The sequence below is a fragment of the Aulonocara stuartgranti genome (genome assembly GCF_965226115.1).
Source record: "Aulonocara stuartgranti genome assembly, chromosome: 8".
In the NCBI taxonomy this organism is placed as follows: Eukaryota; Metazoa; Chordata; class Actinopteri; order Cichliformes; family Cichlidae; genus Aulonocara; species Aulonocara stuartgranti.
The window spans coordinates 7,525,265-7,547,756 of NC_138959.1; the positions used below are offsets into that span (position 1 = coordinate 7,525,265).

General features: G+C 41.8%; 1 protein-coding gene across 1 annotated transcript; it reads left to right on the forward strand.

Annotated features, from left to right (window-relative positions):
• The first annotated feature begins 58 nt into the window (after positions 1-58).
• On the forward strand, positions 59-19,207 carry hs3st3b1b (heparan sulfate (glucosamine) 3-O-sulfotransferase 3B1b). The gene is made up of 2 exons (XM_082545188.1): positions 59-947; positions 16,441-19,207. Exons 1-2 carry the CDS (start codon positions 367-369, stop codon positions 17,057-17,059), a joined length of 1,200 nt encoding a protein of 399 aa, XP_082401314.1. The 5' UTR covers positions 59-366; the 3' UTR covers positions 17,060-19,207.
• Positions 19,208-22,492: the final 3,285 nt, after the last annotated feature.

The following is a 22,492-nucleotide window of genomic DNA, read 5'->3' on the forward strand; positions in this document are numbered from 1 at the left end:
TATTGGCCGTTGCCGCCGTCATTCTCGCGCGCGTCTCTGTATAAGGTCTCGCGCTCACCCAGGAGCTCGTGCAAACCTGAGATGAGGCTCACGCGGGGCTGTGCTGCGCCTGTCGCAACTCAACACTTTCCCCAAATTTAAGCACCCTTGTGATTATCGTTTCCTCCATGCCTTCTCATTCCTGGATGCACCGATCCATCCGCTTTTATTTAGGCTAGTTTATTTGTTTGTTTTATTTGTAGGGTTTATTTATTTTTAGTTTTTTTTCATGAGCATGTGCTTAATTTTGCAAGGATTGCAAAGGTGCCACCGGGAGTGAGTTAGGCAATATGCGCCGCTGGGATATGGTTTTCAACCGAAAGGCTTATGGAATATAGCCTGATTTTCCACAACCTGTATGCCTTCTGGTCCAGCCCCGTGAAGAAGAAACTAATACTGCTCAGCATCATGTTTTTAATCTGGGTATACATGCTGTACTCATGCGTGGGCTACTGTTCCACCATGCCAAGTTTGGTCGTGGAGAGTTACCGGGGCAAGGAGACTGGTTCTGCGGTGGGCAAGAGGACAGAGAGCAGCAGGACGGACCTGGTGTCCAGACTGCTGGCCAAACCGCAGCCCTGGGAGGATATAGAGAGTGACTATGAGGAGCCGTCCATCAGGACCGCTGCGTCCAGAGACCTGCTCAATAACGAGCTGGACTCTGACAGAGCCGAAGACTGGGACGAGATGCACGGGGAGCACCAAAGAGCCCCGGAGCCCAGCGCCATGTCCAGCTTCTCCAACGGCTCCGGGAGCAAGAAGCTGCCGCAGGCGATCATCATCGGTGTGAAGAAAGGAGGGACCCGGGCTCTGCTGGAGTTTCTCCGGGTCCATCCTGACATCAGAGCCGTGGGAGCGGAGCCTCACTTCTTCGACCGCAACTATGACAACGGGCTGGAGTGGTACAGGTAAAACTAATCACCGGGCGTTTGTTTATCTGGATGCAGGGCGAATACACTTTTCCGGGGGAAGAAACTGTACGAAAGAATTTGCAATGCAGTGCAGAACAGCGATGCTGAATTTATTTAGTAAGCCAGACAAACAAGGGTCGGAAAGGCTGTAGATTTGTGCGTCAGATTTAGAGGTTGCACACAATTTTTTGTAAGCTTGTTCATTTTTCAATCCAACAACATTTAAGTCATTTTTCTTTTTTAAACACAGCTTAATCTATTTACTCATAAATTGATTTATATGTCACTCATTTGGAGCCCATCAAAGCACACCAAATTCTAACAATTATCCAACAGGTTTTGAGTTTATTTCACAACTTAAACCTTTAAATAAACACACGGGTTGTTACCTCCGCTTTGTTCTGTATGTTTACGTCCTTTTGGATGTCGGCAGCACAGATTAGGCATTTTTAATTAACTGTTAATTTTGACGATTAATGGCTTGCTTTTTTCCCCTTCCATCGCGTGCGTAATTTTGTTTTGAAAGAATCGAAGAATTGAAAGCGCATTATGTAGCCTGATAGAGATTACGGTGAGATTGGCGTGTTTCTGCGATGTGCAGTGATCTCTGTTGGACACAGTGCAATATTGCACCTCCACGGGGATGCGTACTCAGGCTTGTATGTCAGATTCAAACCTACTTTTCCAGTTTCTTTGATTGAGTCGTGTTATTTTACGACCAAGGAGAGGTTTTAATTAAATTATTTCTCATTTATTACGTTTGTACGGGCTACAGTCAGGTCCTGACCGACCTTTCTCCTTCGCTTATAGTGAGCAAATACGGACAAATTTCAGACTACTCAGCTACAACGCCTTATGAAAAGAGTCTTGAAGCGCAATTCAAGAAAATCTGACCAACCTCACTGTGTTAAGACCCAGTTAAGAAAAAGGTAAAAAATCAGTTGATTTGTTAGATCAGGTTTGGAAAATTAAAAAATCTCAATATTATTACATGTTTGTCCCGTGAAATATTTTACCTAATAGTGTTTGTTGCTCTGAAAGGGGTTCAGCTATTGTTATGTCAATGGGCTTAATGCAAGTAAATGGCATGTAAAAGACAATGAAAGGATTCTTTATAGAACAAAAGCCATTTACCATCTTCAGAGGTCCAGTCTGAGATTATCCTGGTCACTTAAGTGTTAATATAAGGAGCTGAGGGACTATTGAGCTTAATGACCATACTTGGCAGGTCACAGCACAGACAGACTTAAAAATATATTCTAATACTAGTTTTACACATATTTTGTTTCGTTTTAGTTATATTTTACTTATCTTATTTTTATCAGTGCTCAGGTATTTTTTTAAGCTATTTTTAAAATGCAGGTAAAGTTCCAGCTGTTCATTTACCAATGGTCAACTGATTTTATTGATTTATTATCATTTACTAATTGATAAAATGACACCTACAGATACAATGTTATTGTTTACGTTATAATCACGCTTTCAAAAACATTTACCCAATGTGGTTAATTACCATCTTTATTTATTTATTTTTTGTATTTAAGTTTTGTATGAATATAAAAAAAAGCAAAGTTCATCAAAAGATTTTACACTTTAAATTGTGATCACGTCTTTGTGATTTGTTTTTCATGTGCTCGCTTTGATAGAATCATTGATTTATTGCAGCCAGATTAACTGGTTTGGGAAGGCGGTTATTTAACTGACTTCCAGCGACTGCATGCCCAACTTTTCTTGTATGGGGAAATGTGAAAAAGTACAGTCAGCTTTTAGACTATGAAATTCAATACTTTTTCAAAACCATGTAAAGAAATCAGGACTCAAGGTTTTGTGATAGAATTTTATTATTTGTTGATTATTTTGCATTGGAAACACAAGCTATTCGACAGCACTGGAGCAGTGTACACTCCACATTATTTTTTGTGATAAAGGCGTTTTATGCTTTGGAGGCACATCTAAACAGCGCTTATGTTAAACAAAAATCCATGAACTTTTTGTTCAAGTTCATTCAGATTGGTAACAGCAAAACCTGTTATGAAATACTTCTGTTAAAGAACTGCAGTGAGGAGTGAACATTACAGTGAAACAGCTGGTGTAAGCAGTCCCTGTAGTGAAAAAAAGGGTTTCTTTTTCGAGGGTGAGGATGGACAGAGAAGGGAAATTATACTTAATTCATTGCTGATCCCCCTCACTGTCCCATTAGAATAAAATACTGGAGACGATTTGGCAATTTGGGAGGGGAATACTGACATTTTCCAGACAGAAGCAAAATTGTGTGGCATTGAAATATTTTCTCTGGGAATGTGATCAGAGATCATGGTCATTTATGGAGACAGTTATGTGTGTGTGTTTGTGTCTGAGTTGTGTAACGTACCTCTCATTGTTTGTTGATTTGCACAATCTCCCTGTCATGCACCATTGTAACTAGCTTGCACCATCCTCGCCTCCCCCAATGGGCACGCATTTAGCGTTGGAATTCCACCAAGTAAATGCAGCCGCAGAGAGAGATAGAGAGAGCAGAAAAGACTCGGGCAGGCAGCGGGAAGAGAAGTTTCAAAATGAAAGGAGGTGGAGATAACAAGTCCTTTTGTGGATTTCTGATGTTCTTTGACAGTTTTTAGTTGTGCCAAAGACAAACACATGATTCATGCTTTTGACCGAGGGGTCCTTGTATCAGGAGGTACACATTTTCGCAGTGAGGTCATGCATGAACTAGCCCCGACGAACACACACGCACACACACACAGAAAGAGTGACTCAGAATTAAGCAGGCCACTGTGACTGAATGTGAAGAGGAACATTGGTTCTTTATTTTCTATTTGCACCTGTTCCCTGGAGTAGTGTAAGCGAAACCGGTGTTATCTGATAATAATTTTAAAAACATGTATGCTTCTCTATAGCACACACATTAATGGCATAATTGCAGTAAGGTCATTCATAAAATAAAAAACTAATAGCTCCCAAAGAATAAGCACAGGGAAAACAGTGCAAGTGCTTTTTTTTAAATTAACCACTTTCATTTTTGTGTGATTTTTCACAGACTGGTGTAGAACAAAGATAATTAGCAAGCAAACGTTTGTAACTGTGTTTCACTTGATGGAATAAAACAATCAGAGAGAAGTGACAGGAACGCTCATAAAAAGTTGGAGTGGTTTGGCTTTTTTGAGAGTTTATAGAAGTTTGTATTGAAGTTTTTAAGAAACTGCGAATAGCTTAAATCAGTTTTTTCCCTCAGTTTGTATGATCTTGTATGTCACCTTGAAACATGCTTTAACTCATGCACATTAGCTGAAGGCCTCTCTCCTTCCACACCGACTTTGTTTTCTTCAACTTGCAGTATTTTATTTATTCCTAACTCTTGTTGACTACAGTCCTCATCCCGCCCTGTCAGTCTGTGGTGCATATTGCTCTCTTCATATCCCATTTAGCCGTATTTGCTATGAAGGGGCTTTGATATGTAATTACTGTGCTGTGGTTTTGCTGTCGTGTCGCGGGCTCTGGTCTTAGCTCACTGTCAGGCCCAGGCACTGTTGACGCTGTCGCTCCTCCCTCGGAGTGGCTTTAGCATTAAACGAGAAGCTGTACACATGTCGGGCAGGGTGCAGTAACATAGTTTACGGCCATATAGAGGTATGTGTCATAGGTTTTCATATTGTGGTGTTAACTTGTGCTATTACTAAGCTCGTTTTAATTAGAACCTATCAGAGGCTGTCAGCTGTTTGTTCTCCGCATGAGAATTTTTAAAAAGGTTTGCTTCTGGTTGTGAGTTTAAAGAAGTGGTGTGTCGAAGTAAAGTAATATAACAGTTGGATCGCACACTTCATGTGATTTGCAATCAAAGGTGATTCCAGTTCTGTAGAGATTGTTCTGTCTGAATGGGTGCCTTCCCTGAGCAGGATGTCTCGCTGGTCAACCTTTGTATCGAGTCTGTGATAAAACACCGTGGAGGTAAACGGACTTAAAAAGCAGTGTCAGTAAAAGCTACTTACAGCACCACAAAAGGACAAGTGGAGCATTGTTGAAAGGGGAACTTCCTTTAAAAAAAATGAAAAGAAACCAAGTTCCTCTATCAGACTTAGGATGCTTGCGGAAGTCTGCACTGTTTGAAAGCCGTTATTTATCTCTACCCCCACTGCTAGTTCTTGAGGTGGAGTCAGACTGCATCTCTTGACCATGTCAGAGACGGTTCTGGATGGGTGCACGTCCTTTATCTGCTCGCCACAGGGGAGCTCCTATTTCCATGTAGGTGACCCATCCACTTTCTGTTGCCACTGACCTCACCCTCCTTTCTTCCTCTGAATGGCCAAAAGGGCCACCTGGTTCTATAGAGCATCGTTTGACCAACAAAACATCGAGTGCTAATGTTTGCATACACGGGATGTTTTAAGGAAAGTCAGTGGGTACGTGGAAGTGTTGTTCATTCAATACATACAGCGTTATTGTAATAGGCTCAGCTGTGAAACCACAAATAATCTTCAGTTGATGTCACAGAAGACTGAAACTGTCAGACATCATACACAAATGTCTCCATGGCCTGACCCCTCTGGGATAGCCAGTATTGATTGGTCAGGCTTGATTGGAGGTAATGTGTAGAGGTGGGTTAAGAGCCTTTGACTGAGGTCAGACCCACGTCTGCTTGCTGACAGGGTCTGTGTGTTGACCATCTGCAGAGCTACAGAAAGCTGCTGGAAGCTACAAGCCCCACAGGGGATCTTACAACGCTTCATAAACAATCGCACGACAGCAGAAAACCTACTGAGTTATGTACAGGAAGACTTAAAAAAAACATTATTTTTAAACTGTGTTTGATAAAAATCAAGTACTGAAAGTTTAAGTGGCTCTCATTCAGATGGAGCTGCAGTAAAGACAATGCCAGATTCATGATTAGATACTTTGGCCCTCTGATTGTTTCCTGATTCCTGGAACTCCACAGTTCCTCTGGGAATGAGCGCCCGGCCAGCCAACCGTACAGCTGACAGCAGGTTCACATCCTCTGCTCAAATCCTCAATAGCAGTGGCCAACGTGAAAACAAGCAGTTTGAAACTGTGCCTCCGTGTAGGGCTGAACGATTATGGAAAATAATCTAATTGCGATTTTTTTGCCCCAATATTGCGATTGCGATGCGATATGCGATTATTTTTTAAGGTCTTTGTCTTCTGTATTATTAAACAAAGACAAGCAATACATCATATAGTATGGCCAATACTATATTACATTAATTTTAAACTGTTCTTTCCTGGAAGACAGACCTCTGTTATGATGACATGAGGTGATGCATGAATTGATGACTGACATTTTTATTTAACTTCTTCAATCACAACAGTATATTTGAACATACACAATAGTTTATTTTTAGCTTACAAACATCTGAGCATAAAGTGCTGACAAGGAACCCTGGTGTAAACATTAATATGGGATATCTTGATAAACCGAGCAGATATTTGATGTTTACACAACTACTTTCTCGCCTGAAAATATGTTAAAAGTTTATTTTGTGACCCAGAAAGATTAGTATGAGTAATTTTAAAACTTAGTAGCGGCCGCCATTGCTGGAAACTGGAGTTTGGCTGGGCCGCGCTATGAATTCTGGGATATGGTAGTAATTTGGACAGCCTTCGGCACGTCGCTGTGACGTAATCGGTCTACAAATGCGGCCTCAGGAGGATGCAGCCCATGAATTTGGACATGTCCAGAGTATAATCGCAGCCTTTGCGGTTAGAAAATTGCACTTGATCATGTCGCGATATTATCGCAAATGCGATATATCGTTCAGCCCTACCTCCGTGTTGACTAAACTTCCACCTTCAGTTCCCATATGGGTGGATTATTCGTCAGTGGCACCCTGTTTCTCATCGGTGCCTCCCAGTTCTTCCCCCAAACATCATCCTCAAATCTCTTCCTTCTTTTCCAGTTTTCCAGCTGCGCACTTGTGTTGCTGATGTGCAAGAATGGTGTCACATGTCATACTTGGTTTTTACATTTCTGGGTGGGGCTCACTGCAGGCCTCGATGACCAGCTGTGACCCACTACCAGAGAAGGCTTTGGTCAGTGTAGAGGGGCGAGGGAAGCCCTCTCCTCTTTGCCTAAGCTGGCGTAGCCCGGTCAAGAATACAGAGTGACCTTGGGGGAGGTGGAGAAGCAGGGAAAAAAGGCAGCTTTTATCCCCAAATTACAACCGGTTAATAGTGAAAGGGGAGACCTGTGGAGAAGGGAGTGGCAGCGCTGTGCCGTGGTGGTTTGCATCCCCCATCCTTCTCCTGTTGGTGTGCAGAGAACACTAGCCACACCAGTGAAGACAATATAGCTGCAACAGACAGCAACCTCCTGCTGAATCAGAGGATAAAAGAGGAGGCTGACAGGAAGTTGCTGTCAACATTTGACTCAAATGGATGATGCAAAGAATAAGAAGACAAAGTCATTCAAACAAACACAAATAAACCCACACAAACACATTTTTAAAAGACACATTTTGTGGCATGTTTTTTTTTTTGCAGTTCTGTATAAAAGGAAGGTTGGATTGGGGGCTATGTTGGAGTGACTTAGGGATTGCAGTGCATGTAGTAACATCTGTGTAAGTCAGGACTGGCGCTGCTTTGTTAGATGTCAAACTCCTCTGGTTACACAATGCCAGCGTGCTATGCAAAATCACACACCGGGGCGGCATTACACTGGCTTGTGTCAGTGTAAATAAACAATGGCATCATAAAAAGAGGCTTGAATGGCATTGATGTAAAATCTTTCTGTTTATAATGCCAAAGTAATTCAAGCCCACCAACAATAAAATGCAAAGAATTCAAATGAAGTGGTCTTGGAGCAAGGAGAAAGGAAGCTTAGGATGGAGAAAGCGGTATACAAACCCTCCCTCTGTGTTACGTGTGAATTAGACCCTTTTTAACGAGGTGATAATTTGGATGTTGTTTTACATGTCAGAACAGAACCAGACATCCTCCCTCCAGAGTTAATGGTCAGTCATTGCTGCTAAATAAACACTTTCTGGCACATTAAAAAGGTTCCCCTGGAGGCTGCTGGAGACAGACACCCGTATACCATTTTGTTAATTATTTACTGTTACTCTTCTAAAGGTAGGTTAATCAGGTGAGTCTTATGTCCTTTCCAAAGGAAAGGAAAAGTAATTTAGGAGTGGGAGGAACGGAAAAAAACTGATGACGGTAGACCTTTACAGCTTCACTTGTCCCAGGTATTAAGTCCCAGAGGTAGCCATTAGGGTGTTGGAGAGCGAGCCTGCCTGTGGGAGAAAGGAGGACACGCTTTCTCTCTTACACTCACTCACACACACACACACACACACACACACACACACACACACACACACACACACACACACACACACACACACACACACACACACACACACATATAACACACACAGAAAGAGAATGCAAGGAAGGTCTCTCGAGGTTTCCATTAGCCTGGCAGTAAAAGAGCAGAGCTCATTAGAAACCTCGAGCTGTCTCCCTCCACCTTGGCTGCTCGACACTAGTCACTCTCTCCATTTAGATGTACTCCCAGTGCTGTTGGGCTCTCGTAAGAGCTGTAAGAACACTTCAGCTCACCTCTAAGACAACCTGGCCAAACTCTACTCAATGCCAATTATTTTTCCACCACGTGCAGTTTTTCTCTTCCTTGTTTAACTGATCTAAAGCTGAAAACTGCACTCAGTTACTTTAGAAGCAAAAACTACTCCTCCATTATCTGTAAGTTATATTAATATTACTGTAGTGGTTATGTGCTAATTTAACACCAAAACACCCCAACAGGAAGTCAGATATTAAGATCTTAGTGAAGTTTATTTATGAAAGGTGGACTAAATTTTATTTGCTGAAAAAAAGATGCCTGATGATTTCTATCTTTGTGTGAAGAGTGCCATCGAAATAAGACTAAAGATAGTTTCCAAATCGGAAAATTTAGAGCATTCTGTGTTTTGGCATGTCTGTTAAATTATGGATGTGCGCTGGCATTTGGAAGCCAGAAATACATCAAAGTGAGCTTATCACGAATGTGTTTAATCGCAACATTCTTTTTTTTCCTCCTAAATACTGCAAAATTATTAATTGCGTTGCTATTTTTAGACCCTGGCAGCACTGGAAGCACTTGCAGAATTCAGGAAGGTGACTTGACATGTAACATGTTTATTTACTAAAACCACGGTATTTCTCTAACCCTAGCAAAGCATAACACATAACCACCAGTTGGAATCTGGATGGAAACCCTGCTCTTCTGTGTACTGAGAGCTCTGTTTGCCCACCTCCTTAGCGAAAAATGCCTCTGAATGGAATTTATAGCAAACAATGCAGCAAAACATAACTTAGTTCTATAAAGCTGAAGACAGAGTTATTGCTTGGAGATGTTATTGTATATTTATATAAAAAAATCTATCCTTTCAGACCAAGGAAAAGAGAGAGATTAAAGGATAAAAACTGCTTCTGCCACTGTTTCCATCTCGGAAAGGAGTAGGTTAATTGTCATGCTATCCCTACTCAGTATAGCTAATTATATGTTTGCTTGGGAGGCAGGCTGTCTTTAGGAATTTGTAAACCATTAACCTGCAGCAACAGCTGCAGTGTGAGTAATAGAAGCAAAATGATAGAGCCCAAACACACGCAGAGATGGTTTTGGGCTTGGTGAGTGACATACAGTAGAGAGGAAATCCCCTCTTTCTTGCACACACACTTTGTAGTTCACCTGTCTTCAAAAAGGTGTGCAGGCAGTTACGGATGACAGCCAATTCAAACAGGATGCAAAGTAGCTTGCTCGCTCCCTCTGTCTCTCTGTGTGTGACTGAGTGTGCGCCTAGGGAGTGGGGGTGGTGGCATGTAAGTTCTTCTTGAGTCTGTTTCATCTTTTATTCATCTCTGCTGTAGCTAGATCAAGGAGTCATGTGCCTCTTGGTGCATGTCAAGCGTCAGGAAAGCAGTCAGAATGGCTGATTCTGACTGCACACCCACACATCAACACCCAGATATGCTTAGACACACACAGAGTAGGCAAACACTTGCTCCTATACACAAACCGAGTCTTCACCTGCAGCTCCCCGTTGTTGTTTGCCCCGTTGTTTTTTCTGTTACGGTTCACTGGTTTATTTCATCCCAGCTGTCATCCAGTCGCACCCTGATACTGATGGAGTGGTGGAATGCGTGGCTAGCTCCGGGGTAACACCTTCAGCAAACACCCCAAGCAAACACATTAATTAAAGAGGATTACTAGTGCTAAACAAATTTTGGCTAGTATCACAAAGTGGAGGCTTTCACAGCGTGTCCATCTGATGGCTGACGCACACGCAGCGAGTAGCTTGATCGCTGTGGTGGTGTCAGGTGAATCATCTTGTATCACATGTCAAACAAAGTGATGAGATGTAGTCTTAAGTTATGCTTAGATGATGGGATCTTTCACTTCTTTAAGGTTGGCCAATTAAAGCTTTTTACTTTTTTTCTTCTTGGCCGATGCTTTTAAAAGCCCGAAGGAGGAAAAATAGGACAGCACTTGCGAAGAGTTGCACATTCAAAACGGGAGGAGTTACTGCTACTTTCTTCTCCCCGCCATGCCTTTCACCAACTCCTCTGTTTTATTTATGCCACATGGTGGGCTCCCTCGCTTCGCTGCAGGGTTATTAACACTCAGTAATTCTAGGCAGCCGCCTATGGCCACAGGCCGGTGTGGTTCCAGGCCTGAATAATCTCTGCGGCTCCACACATTCCAGTGTTGTTTTCCGAAGGTGCCAGATAGCAACAAATGCACTTGAAAACAGATTTTCCGAATAGGAAAACTTATAGTTAGTTTTAAAATTGAATAATTTGTGCTTGTCACGCCTCTGCAGCGCTACCCATCATAAGGTAACCACGACAGCATCAGAGAAGAATGTCTCAACCTCACTTAAGTATTTTCAGGACATTACAGAGGGGGGTAAACATGAAGCCCATGGCATTATATGTGGTGGTTTGTTCTCTATTTATTTATTCTGCTTTACTTGTGTCTGATGTTGCCTCCAAAACCAGGCTGGGTATGAGCCCAAACGAGTGTGCATGGTCTGCAAACCGCAAGGCCTGACTCCCCTTCTTTCCCACTTTCTGTCTTTCCCTCTCTTGTCGATTCACATTGTCTCTGTCATTCATGCTCCCACTCCTACACACTGTTTTACACACACATTCCTTCTGTAAGAGGCGCTAAAATGAAGAGGAAAAAAAAAAGCTCCACATCAGTGAAGTGCAACTCCCTGACTTCAGCTTAAAATGATGGATGGACGGGTTGCGACGGTTGGGTTAACTGTTTTGTTTACTTGGAGGGTCAGGATATTCCCAGGCTGCTTTGACATAGCGCAATGTCTTGATGGAGTTCAGGGCCTAGGAGTTACATTTATCAACCAAATCAGGACTTCAAGCCCAGAATTTCTGTGTCAAAGTGTCACAGAGCTCTGACCAGTTTGTCCTCTGCAATCTGTGCTGCTCTGAGAAAGATTAAAATGCTAGCGAATAATTACACCCTGACCTTTTAGACCTTTTAGATTTCCTTTTTGTCCTTCCTTCCGTTCTTGATAAGACCTTGTTAGCAGAAATGCTGTGATAAATGTTCTAGGTATGACCTTGAGTCAAGACCATGGGTACTATTGTTGGTGAGACGGTGGGACTTTCTAAACAGAATCGCTTTTTAGTAGAGGAACAGAGATGGGGGTGGGAAGTGGTCTGCAGTAACTCCATTAATACTGACAGGCACTCTTGACAACAGCATTCCCAGCAATTCGGAGGAGGAATTTTGCTTTCAAGCAGCACTCCTCCTTTTAGCTGCAAGATATGCCCCATCCCATGCAGGGTCCTGCTCTCAAGGTCTGAGTGTGTGATACTAGGCTAGCCTGCATTATTAATCCCTTTAGCAGACAGAAGATTTGGAGGGGCTTCCACTCAGCCACCTTCTCTTTACAGTGAAACCATTATGCACTGAAGCCAGGCTGTTAATTTGAGGCTGTAGCATGACTTTGGTGTGTGTGAAATGTACATGCACATATGGAGACTTACTCAATAGTATGGCCAAAGGAATGTATAGTTTTTGGGGTTCCCAAAGATATATCACCATCAAACTGTAAGATAAAGATGCACACAGACACCTTTCAGCCTATACTCCTGCAAGATCTCATCTTTAAGCAGGGGTGTCTGGCTCTTCTCAGCCAGGAAATGAGCTGTCAAAAAGCTCTAAGTGACCACATACTAACACCTGGACTCCTCTTCGAGTGCTTGAAAGAGAGACCAGATGAAGCTTCTGCGACTCCATTCAGAGCACTCCTCCCTCTCTGCATTGGAGTGGCCATAAACCATCTTCTTTATTCTTTTAATTTACAGCCAAAGCCATGCTCTGTGGTAAATATAATGTCAGACTCCAGGCACTGTGGAGCGTATTTCAAAATGTCTGGCTTCTGTATGTACTTAAATGCTACTTTGAAAATATTCCGTGAACCAGCAGAGCCGTGCATGCTTGCCTCCCTCAGTAGCATCTGTAGTGCGCATGTCGTGTAAACATGTTGCTTACTGCTGTTTCATAGCAAGCAGGCTACTATGAACAAAACCCTCATCCATGAATTCTTTCATATGCGTTCGTGATGCACATGAAATGTCCTGCATTTCCAAATCAGGCTCAAATGCTTGTTGTCTCCTGGGTTGAAAAGATGGAAATAGGAACACTTTGGACTGTGAATGAACAAATGGCTTTCGAGATCCTTATCATCAAGTAAGGAATAAAGATGTGTCTTTGTATTTCCTGAAAATGCTTGTACGTTCAGCGCATTGGTTCATGAGAGGGTCTCGGAAGGAGGCCCTTGGAAAAGAAAGGGAGCCTTTCAGTACCTCTTCCCTCATTTCCTCCCTCTCCTGCTTTATACTCGTGAAGTGTCACTTTGCTATCGGACTTCAAGGCCTGATTGCCAAGGGTCGAGTGAACCTTCTTAGATCACTGGAAAAGAGACCGGAGTGAATGTAAAGAAAACTCAGCACAAAGTTAAGTGCTTGATTCCTCTGAAGTGCCCGATTTGTTTGATTTTCTTACACTAGTGTATGCTGACAGGTTAATTGAGCCTGTACATAAACATGCTTAGAGCACTGTACAGTGTATACTGTTGTATACTGTTGTTGTGGGTGTTGTTACCTCCCATGGGACGGTAATACTCACTCCAGGGTATTCAAGCCATAGAAATCAGAGTGCATTAGCTTTAAATGCCCACGCGAGTAAAGCCACACCCTCCCTTTTTATGGTCGATACAGAATGCCCTCCGATTTGTCTGTATTCAAATAAACAAACCCTAATTTGAGATTCAAATGCTTTCAACATCCAGACATGTGAGATAATTGAAAACCTTTTGTATCAAATATAAAATCGACAGACGCACGCCAAATAGCTTTTTTCCTTTTGTCTTTGAGCAAACCAGTCATTTTGTCAGGGATGCTGTGAAACAGACAGCTCAGTGGCAGCCCGTTATCATTGAATCAAATGTGACAGGAGGGAGGCAGAAACATCAGATCGAAATAACCCTCATTCTGAGCTCTGATGGGATGAGGGCTCTTTAAAGCGCAGGCCAAAGGGCCGCTCCGCTGGCCCTTCTTTGATGCTGTCATGTGACAGCGGCTTCTGCTTTCTGTCTTATCACTGTTTTTAGCTTACCTGTCAACTTGGAATTATTCTTAATGGAAAACAATGTCCACACACACACACATAAGTATATATATATGTATATAACAATTTCAAAAGTGCCACCAAGCAAAGAATTCTTTGTGATATACTATATGAGGTCCAATAAGTTATTTGGAGTGTTATTGTTTCCTATAAAAGACAAGAGTTGCTTTTATCTAAAGGGGACAGGGTGATGTTTGCAGGGCAATTTTGGCACACGTTTCACTTAAGAGCTCTCCAAACAGCTTCTCTTGAGGTTGAGAAGGATGGCGAAGTGCTCCACTCAGGCCCCAGTAAGCACCCACCCTCCACTTTCTGCCCCCTCTCTACCCTGCCCCCATCCCCGCCCCTGTGCCCTGACCACTGCCCTGCTCACCCCTCCGCTCAGGGACAAAGGCTCACTTTCAAAGAAAAGGAGGAAAAAAGAGGAGCCCGGTGTCACAGAATTGCCTGTTTGCTGACGGAATCTTTAAAAGCAGCACCTCATAAATCAAAAGAGAGCATAATAGGCATTGTTTTTCCAAGAGCTACTTGTCCCACTTAAATTCCCCTCCTTTTCTCTCTTTTCTCCTTTCCTGCCTTTTCCCCTCCGGCTTCTTTGGCAGAGAGAGTGGGCAAAGTCTGAGGTGGAGATTTTTTATTAGGGGGGCCCTCTTCTTGTGGATTTGGCGCCTTTTAGGGGTTTCCTCGCCACTTTCTGACCATCCCCTAGTTTTATGCTCCTTCAACCCCCAACACTTGATTTTTTTTTAGGATTCCCTGAGCTTGGATCAGCATAATCTATCACTATGCACATTGTAACTCAGGCCTCCTCCCTATCTCCATGCCACATTGTCGTGTTGAAATCGGATTAGCTCGGGAGCCATTTGCCTCTTCTGTTTGGCTCTGAACTCTTTTTGTATGTTAGCACAAGGAATGACAAAAAGCTTGCAGGCAGTATCACCATTGTGCATCGAGAGAATGAAGAATGGCATGCAGTTTGACTCAAGCATGTTTGGTTTATACTCCTTGAGGAGATTCAAGAGGTGCTTTTCAAAAACGTAGCGTGTGTTCATGTGCTGTTTGCATTTATACATCCAGAAATGGCTTGCTGGCGTGCACGTTCTGATTTCAACAGGCTATTAATGTTTGGAAATAAGCTCGCTTTTCCCTCTCGTTTGCTCCGTTCACTCGACTGATGTGTCAGTAATCAAGATGATATCATCATAATTAGATCACAAGCACTGCATTAAGATTACACAAATGCCAACAACATTTCCATGAGACATTTTAGTGATTACCCAACATTACCCTGGGTATTTTTTATCCCCTCCCCACTTTTCAACCTCGTGCGCACTGATATGTGCATTGACGACAGAGAGCTGATGTTACATGAATTAACCACGAGCTAAATGGACATGAACTAGATTCCAGCCTTTAGAGTATATTCCTGAGGAGCAGATGGAGGTCTGGGAACGAATCAAGCATTACAAATATCTAAATGTACAGAATGTCTTCAGCCTTTGTCACCTGTAAACATATTGTGTAGGATTACAAAGTGTTTGAATGGGATCTGCTACCATAGTACTGTCTACACAATGGGCTATTAGTGTTCTGGCCTTAACAACAAAGGCGAGCTTCAGGCTACAACAGCCTAACAGGAACCTTATCTGTGAGAGTGTTTTCCCTGATAGATCAATGCCCTCAGTTATCTCTCCCTTCCTTTGAATGATTTCAACTGCTTTTTCTTCATTCTTTGTTGGGATGTTTTATGTCTTGAATTTCAGCCCATTTTGTGTGTGTGTAACAGTCCTTTGAATCCTTTCCATCCAGCAAAAAACAGAAACATATTTGATCTCACGTACATTACACAGGCTACTTTTTCTCCCGGTCTGGGGGCCAAACAGCGAAAAGCGATCCACATCCCAATGTCAGTCAAACCGCTCTTATCGCCTCCACCATAATCTAGACTCTGAGTTTGGCCACTAGTTCTGAAATCCGATGCGGAGAGAGCAGAGTGCGTTCACTTTTCCTTCAAAACCAGTTGTTCCCATGTACCTCTTGATTATATGTCTGCATGTAACATATATGTTTAAAGCCCATTTGCCAGTTTTCGCACAAAACCAAAGCCATTCTTGTCAAAAAAAACTTTTCTGAAACAAACATCATCATCTTTCTGTGGTGCTGCATTTACTGGGGGTCCAGTAGGGTGGTAGAGAACCGTGGCCATCTATACCTGAATCAGCAAGGCAAATTTTTTGTGCCTGTTTGCTCCATTGGGCATATCAAGAGATTTTGATTAAATGTGACCACTTTGAAACATATCCAGCAGTGAGGTTTGGGGAAAAGCAACTCAGGGAAGACACATCAGATAATGGAATCTGCACATGCTGTGAGTTAATTTGGAAAGAAAATACACTGTAAGGCTCATCAGAATTATTCACAATGAAATGAAATGAAATCTTGCCCCTTCTAGGTGATCTGGGTGTTGCATTTGTCTTCTCAACCATGCAAGTCTGTGCAAGGCTTAGAAAACCTAATATGGTTAACGAGAGGATTGGTCACATTTAGAAATTCCTCTAGTTGTTTGATTCTGGAGTAAATAAAGGTTTTCTGTTTTTTCTCAGAAGTGAGATATCTCATGAGTGAGTGAGCTTGTTGATGTTGGAGAGCTGCCTGCACTAATAGGTTTTCAAGCCCTATAATAAGGCTTTACAGGCTTAGTGAGTCATTGATTGCAGAGCACAGTACACTCCATCAACTTGATTACATTATGCAAGAACTTACTGCATCTTACCCTTCTCCTAACCTTCTTTTTGGGCCTGCTTTCTTTTTTCTCTGCAGGGAGCTGATGCCCAAGACCCTGGAGGGCCAAATCACAATGGAGAAAACTCCCAGCTACTTTGTGACCAGGGAAGCTCCTGCCCGAATCTCCGCCATGTCCCGGAACACCAAGCTGATCGTCGTAGTGAGGGATCCTGTCACTAGAGCTATCTCCGACTACACACAGACACTGTCTAAGAAGCCTGACATTCCCTCGTTTGAGAGCCTCACCTTTAAAAACAGGACTACAGGGCTCATTGACACGTCATGGAGCGCCATCCAGATTGGCATCTACGCCAAGCACCTGGACAACTGGCTGCAGTACTTCCCCATGGAGCAGATCCTGTTTGTGAGCGGCGAGCGTTTGATCAGCGACCCAGCTGGAGAGCTGGGCCGTGTGCAAGACTTTCTCGGGCTCAAGAGGATCATCACAGACAAACATTTTTATTTCAACCAGACCAAGGGATTCCCGTGCCTGAAGAAAGCAGAAGGCAGCAGCAAGCCCCACTGCCTTGGAAAAACCAAAGGGCGAACCCATCCAAACATTGACCCTGAGGTGGTGCAGAGACTACGAGACTTCTACAGGCCCTTCAACATGAAGTTCTACCAGATGACAGGACATAACTTTGGCTGGGATTGATGTGAAAATGACTTTTTTTTTTTAATTTTTTGAGAAGTTGTCTTTTTTCCTCTGTAATTCAAAGGCAAGATGTGGAGATATTGTTATGTATATGTAAAATGTACAGAAAATCTATTTTATAATAATTTATTTTTATTTCTAAGCAATTAATTCACTAAGCTGCCTAACCATATTTGTACATAACATCTGACCCACGTGTTGTTTTTAACATTCCTCGTTTTTATTTTGAATTCTCATGCTCCTCCCTTGTGGTCCTGTAAACTCAGTGGATTTACTGGTGCTTCATAATGCAGATAATCAGCGAAGATTGAAGCAGAAACTAGGGCGGAAAGTGTAGAGGCACCATATTACGGGTACAGAGTGCTCACAGAGAAGTGGAGAATCTTCATGTATACTTACATCACACACTTTACCTTCATCCTCTTCATACCCTTTCTCAAAGCCATTCTTTTTTAAGGTGTTTCACATCCTTCTAGGTTTTTCATGGTGCAATTTTCCTGCTCTGTCATTGACCCTAAGCAGCACATCTCTTGTCCCATTCCACTCAATAACAGGTAGATCAATAGACCTAATTGATACTCATCGTGTCACTCATGCTTAAAGTATACAGCTGCCCTTTCATTCTCAGTGCTCCTGCTGCCTGCTCTAATGAATGGCCCATCCATCAAATGTTAAATCCTATCCCGGACCACATAAGGGCCCATGTTAACGTTATGCTAATCAAGTAAAGGTAACTGGCAGATCGATCGAGCCTCTGCTCTCTAGCTCCACATTTGAAGTAGTGTTGGCTGGTAGCCAGGCTTTTGCCCTATCTACTCAGTTCAAAGGTCACACAAAGTCTCAATCAAATTTCCTTGAGAGGCATTTGATTTGTTGAGGAAAAGAGGAGTTGGTGCACAGCGGGTCACAGGGACAGCGCGTCCTATTTTCTTTTCTTCTTCTTTGCGTGAGGTAGCAGAGGCATATCTGCCTGAAATCGAGCATAAAGATAGAAAAGATGACAGAGAGACGACGGCAAGGTTTCGCCTCACTGAAATGGCACTTCTTCAAACAGAAGTCCACCAGGCCCCATCTTAGATCCCAGACTAAACAGATCAAAGGAACAGGAAAGGTTTTTGTGAAGCACTCATAGCACAGCAAGAATTGCCTCAGGCAGGGTTTCGGTGTCTAACCTCTTGTGTCATCAGAAAACCTCATGTGCCATCATCCATGGCCGTTATACTTTATGCCTTATTCACTCTTCTCAAGTCTCATCTCTTCAATCTTAACACTCGTTGCCAAAAAAAACTTCATGTCGATATCATGTTTCACACGGCTTAGTCGCGATCTGCTTTTGTCCCCGGCATTGCTTCTTAGTTTTTGTCTTTCTACTTGAATTCTTGATATGCAAGAGTGAGAAAATGTGTGGTGATCATCTTTGAAGTGATGTCTTTGCAGCGGATGGTGCACCATCATAAGGGCACGGGGCTGCTTTCACGCTATGCTACGCTACGCTGTGCTATACTAAGCTATGCATGCTCGGTGTGGCATCAGTTATGAAAATGCAGGCATGATGGAAATGAATTATTAGCGCCCAGAGAAGGGTTTTAATGCGTTTATGCAGAGCTCAGACTGAATGTAGACAACCTATCCACACAAGAAAACTCATTCAAGTCAGACTGCCATTTAGTGAAAAGTCAAATCTGATTGTCCTTATTAAAATAAGAAAATGTTGTGCCTCTTCAACTGTTGGATCCAACACAGTTAGCCTGCTTGCGTTAAAACAGGCAACCACTTATTCTGCTATTTCTCTTATTTTCCATTTGAAACCAGCTACCTGGTTTCACCTCAAACCAATGGTTGCTAGCAGGGGTGATTGAGGCTTGCTTTTATTCTGCCTGAGCGATGGTACTCCTAGTGAGAACGTGTTTGAAGAAAGCCTTCATCGCCTCTTCTCTCCTTAGTGCAATGTTTGATTATTAAAAGCATTTATGGTGACCTCTTTCAGCAAGCTGTCACGTTGTTGAAGAAAAGTCGGACATTTTCCTGTAAGCTGATGGGAGTACTGCATTTGACTTCTGTTCATTTTTACTGAGGGGATATCTGAAAAAAAAAAGAAACAAGAAAAAAATAAAATAAAACCCTTGCACCCATGGGTTTACTCCCATGTTGCTGCATCTGTTATGGTTGAGTTTTATTCAGCCTGTTTTCAGATCTAAAAATGTTAGAAATGTTTGTCTTATCCACATATTATATGTATTTAGTCTAGCAGATCTGTATGTACAAAAATGAAAAAGACATGTAAATCAAGTATTTTGTGGTATGTACATCAAAGGAATTAATTTTACACAATGCAAGAGCAACATGGAGCAGATGTTTCTAGATGATTAAATACTGAACATTCATAATATTTCTTTGTATGAAGAAATAAATAAAAAAATATATATTTTACCAAATCTTCTGGTGCTTGACTTGTATCCTTGATTCTATTCGAGGACTACACCATCTGCATACAGTACTCTCATGAATACTGCATATTCTATTACATACTACATCTTTTCCATCAAGTGGTTTTATCTGTGTATATAGTTTTAAATAGAGTAATTCACCAAGCTATGTTATTTGTTTAGTATTTTCAGTGGCATGAGGTCAGACAAGACAAGCAAAGTGGAAAAGAAATTAGGAAAACAGCATCAAAAAAGGCATAGTAGGTACACTAAAACAGATTTTATGGTTAAATGTCCTTTTAAAGTTTAACTGCTTTATTTTTACAGTTTCTTTTTCACGAGTCAGCTTCAGCCAGTCATGATATGTTCTAAGTATATGGCTTAGCTAGCTACACTTGTGAAAACTCAAAGTCAACTTTGTTGTCAGTTCTGTAATATGTAACTTACACAGGATTGTAATGTCGTTTCCATGTGCAACTAGAACGAATAAAAAAATAAGAAAACAGAGCACTGCAAGAATATGAGGTATAGCTATAAGAGATCAACACATGAATATGAATTACACAAAATATATTAAAGCCTCTTTATTAAATTATTGCTGTCTATGTATAAAAATTGGAGGTGTACAGGCATGCTCAAAGTTACATTCATTACTGCAATTCTTTGTATAGAAATACAGAGTATAAATGAAATGGTTTCTTTGTTTAGAATGGCCTGACTATGTGATGGCATTCATAAGAAGTTATTTCCTGTACAGCCGCAAACACAACACACTGCCTGCTATTACTATACAGCAATGTAAACAACCTGCAGATGCTCTTCAGTTCTTTGTGTAAGATGTTCTTGAGAATATTTTAAACAAACTGCGCGGGGATAAATCCAGGCATTTTAAGATGTAGTGAGGACAAGCCTCCTGGTGTGACTCCTACTTTATATTCTTCAAATTCTTCAAAATAAAGTCTGTAGTGCATATTTAGAGTAACCACACATACCAGATTTTTAAAAGAATATTCACATCTGTTCAGCTTTACTTTATGTGGTGAAAGGAGATATTTCATATTTGCAGTTTCTGTGAACTGACCCTTTAATTTAATGGCGCCACTTTGAGTTTTGGTACCCCACAACAACTGCCAGCAGACATCAGGTGGCCATTTTCTAAAAAGTATATGAAACACACTTTTAATAATGCAGGACTTTATTATCAAGCTATTCCCCTAACAGTTCAATTATGCCGCTTCATGGAGAGTTTGTGGAAGGAATGAGCGCATTTGTTAGTTACTGGCTTTCTTGGGCTTCCATATAGATCGGCTTTGGACCGGAAGTAGCTGTTGTCCGGTCATAATATTGCAGCTTTGGATCAGGATGCAAAAATGCGTAATTTGCTGAAAAGTCAAAGACCGATGCTTCACGTCTCTTAGGTAGGTCATTCATGCATGTTTCTAGTTGAACGAGTTTCGCTACCGCATGGATGCAATGCGTGGATGTTGTTTGTGGATTCTTTTTAGCTTACGGCAATGTCGTTTTAAATAGACTAAACAGAATAGACGTCTACAATTGCACTCAGCTCTTTGGCATTTTACCGAAATGTAAACGTTTGATGAGAAACTCACTTTATCTTGTCCCGTGCATGGTAGATATAAACTAAACGTAACACAAATAGTGTTAAACTCCAGTGGCATTACTTTATTATTCTTCATTCGTGTTAGATGCTTAATTGTAAACTCTGGGCTTGTCCTCTACTTCTTATCAGCACTTTGTTTGCTTCAGACAATTATACTTATGAATGTAAAATACAGAAAAACTGCTGCTGCTCTTATACTTCATAGAATGGAAGGTCCGCCTGTCTATGTGGAATACATATCATATTCCAGTGTTTTGGTGATGGCAAGCCTTATGATTAAGAGATAAAGTAGATGGTAAATTACCTGCACTTTTACAGTTCTGTACCTTCTAACCTGCCAAGCTCTCTGTAATGTTTTTCATTCACTCATTTACACACGTGCAAAAAAAGGTGCTGCCCTGCAATCAGGAGCTACTTGGGGTGAGGTGTCTAGGCCAAAAACACTATTGCACGTGCAGAGGTTACAGATTTAACCACTAACTTTCTCTCACGCATCAGATATGAAGGCAGGAAAACATCTGTACCACAGTACATACCCCTAATGCTTTCAGTAGATTCTGTATTCAAACTAGTTTTGTCAGGGAGCTTATAACTGTCTTCATTCTCTGCTGTGTGCTTGCTTTGTATTTTTTGTTCTGTGTATTCATATATCAATTACTTTATAATTTTATTTACTTAATCGCCCATGTTAAAATATGAATTTAAGCCTAATAGGAGTACAAAGTACATCAAAATCCTAGTTACATTTCAGTGCACAGCATGGGCAAGGGCTGTTTCTTAGTGCCTTTTAATTCTTATTTACTCTTCCTATAAAACACACAAAAACTGAAATAAGGACTTATCAAATTCACTGATTGCATTTGGTGTGAGACACAGTGTTGTAGGATGATTTTCTGTGAAAGGGGTGGGAAAGTGGGGCATCCTGGCAAATTCTTTCTTTTTCTGTTTCCTTCTCAGCGTGGTGCTGTGGTTATAGAAGTGGGGGGCATGTGTGGTTTCATGTGACCCATAGCTGTGTGGGAGGTTTGGCTGCTGGTAGCGGTGGGTCTGCTTGCCTTATCGGAAATGCCCTTTCTCCCTACCCACACCCTCACTCCCTGTAAAAGCAGGCAGTGTTTCCTCACGGCTCATAATGAGATATACCTCCAGGGCAGTTTATTTACAAGGCTGTGAAGTACCTCCTTGTATCAACAGGGCTCTCATTCACAATATCAGAGGTGATGTATTTACATACCTGTCCAGAGGAAAGGAATGTGGCATCTGTGGCAAACTGTTACTGAATTTACTTGGTCTTCCAAAATTTTCACAATGTATAAGCCTCTATATTTTCCGACCATATAGTGCAAGCAAAGCAAATTGTGCCATCACCAAGCGGTTTGTGAGGCC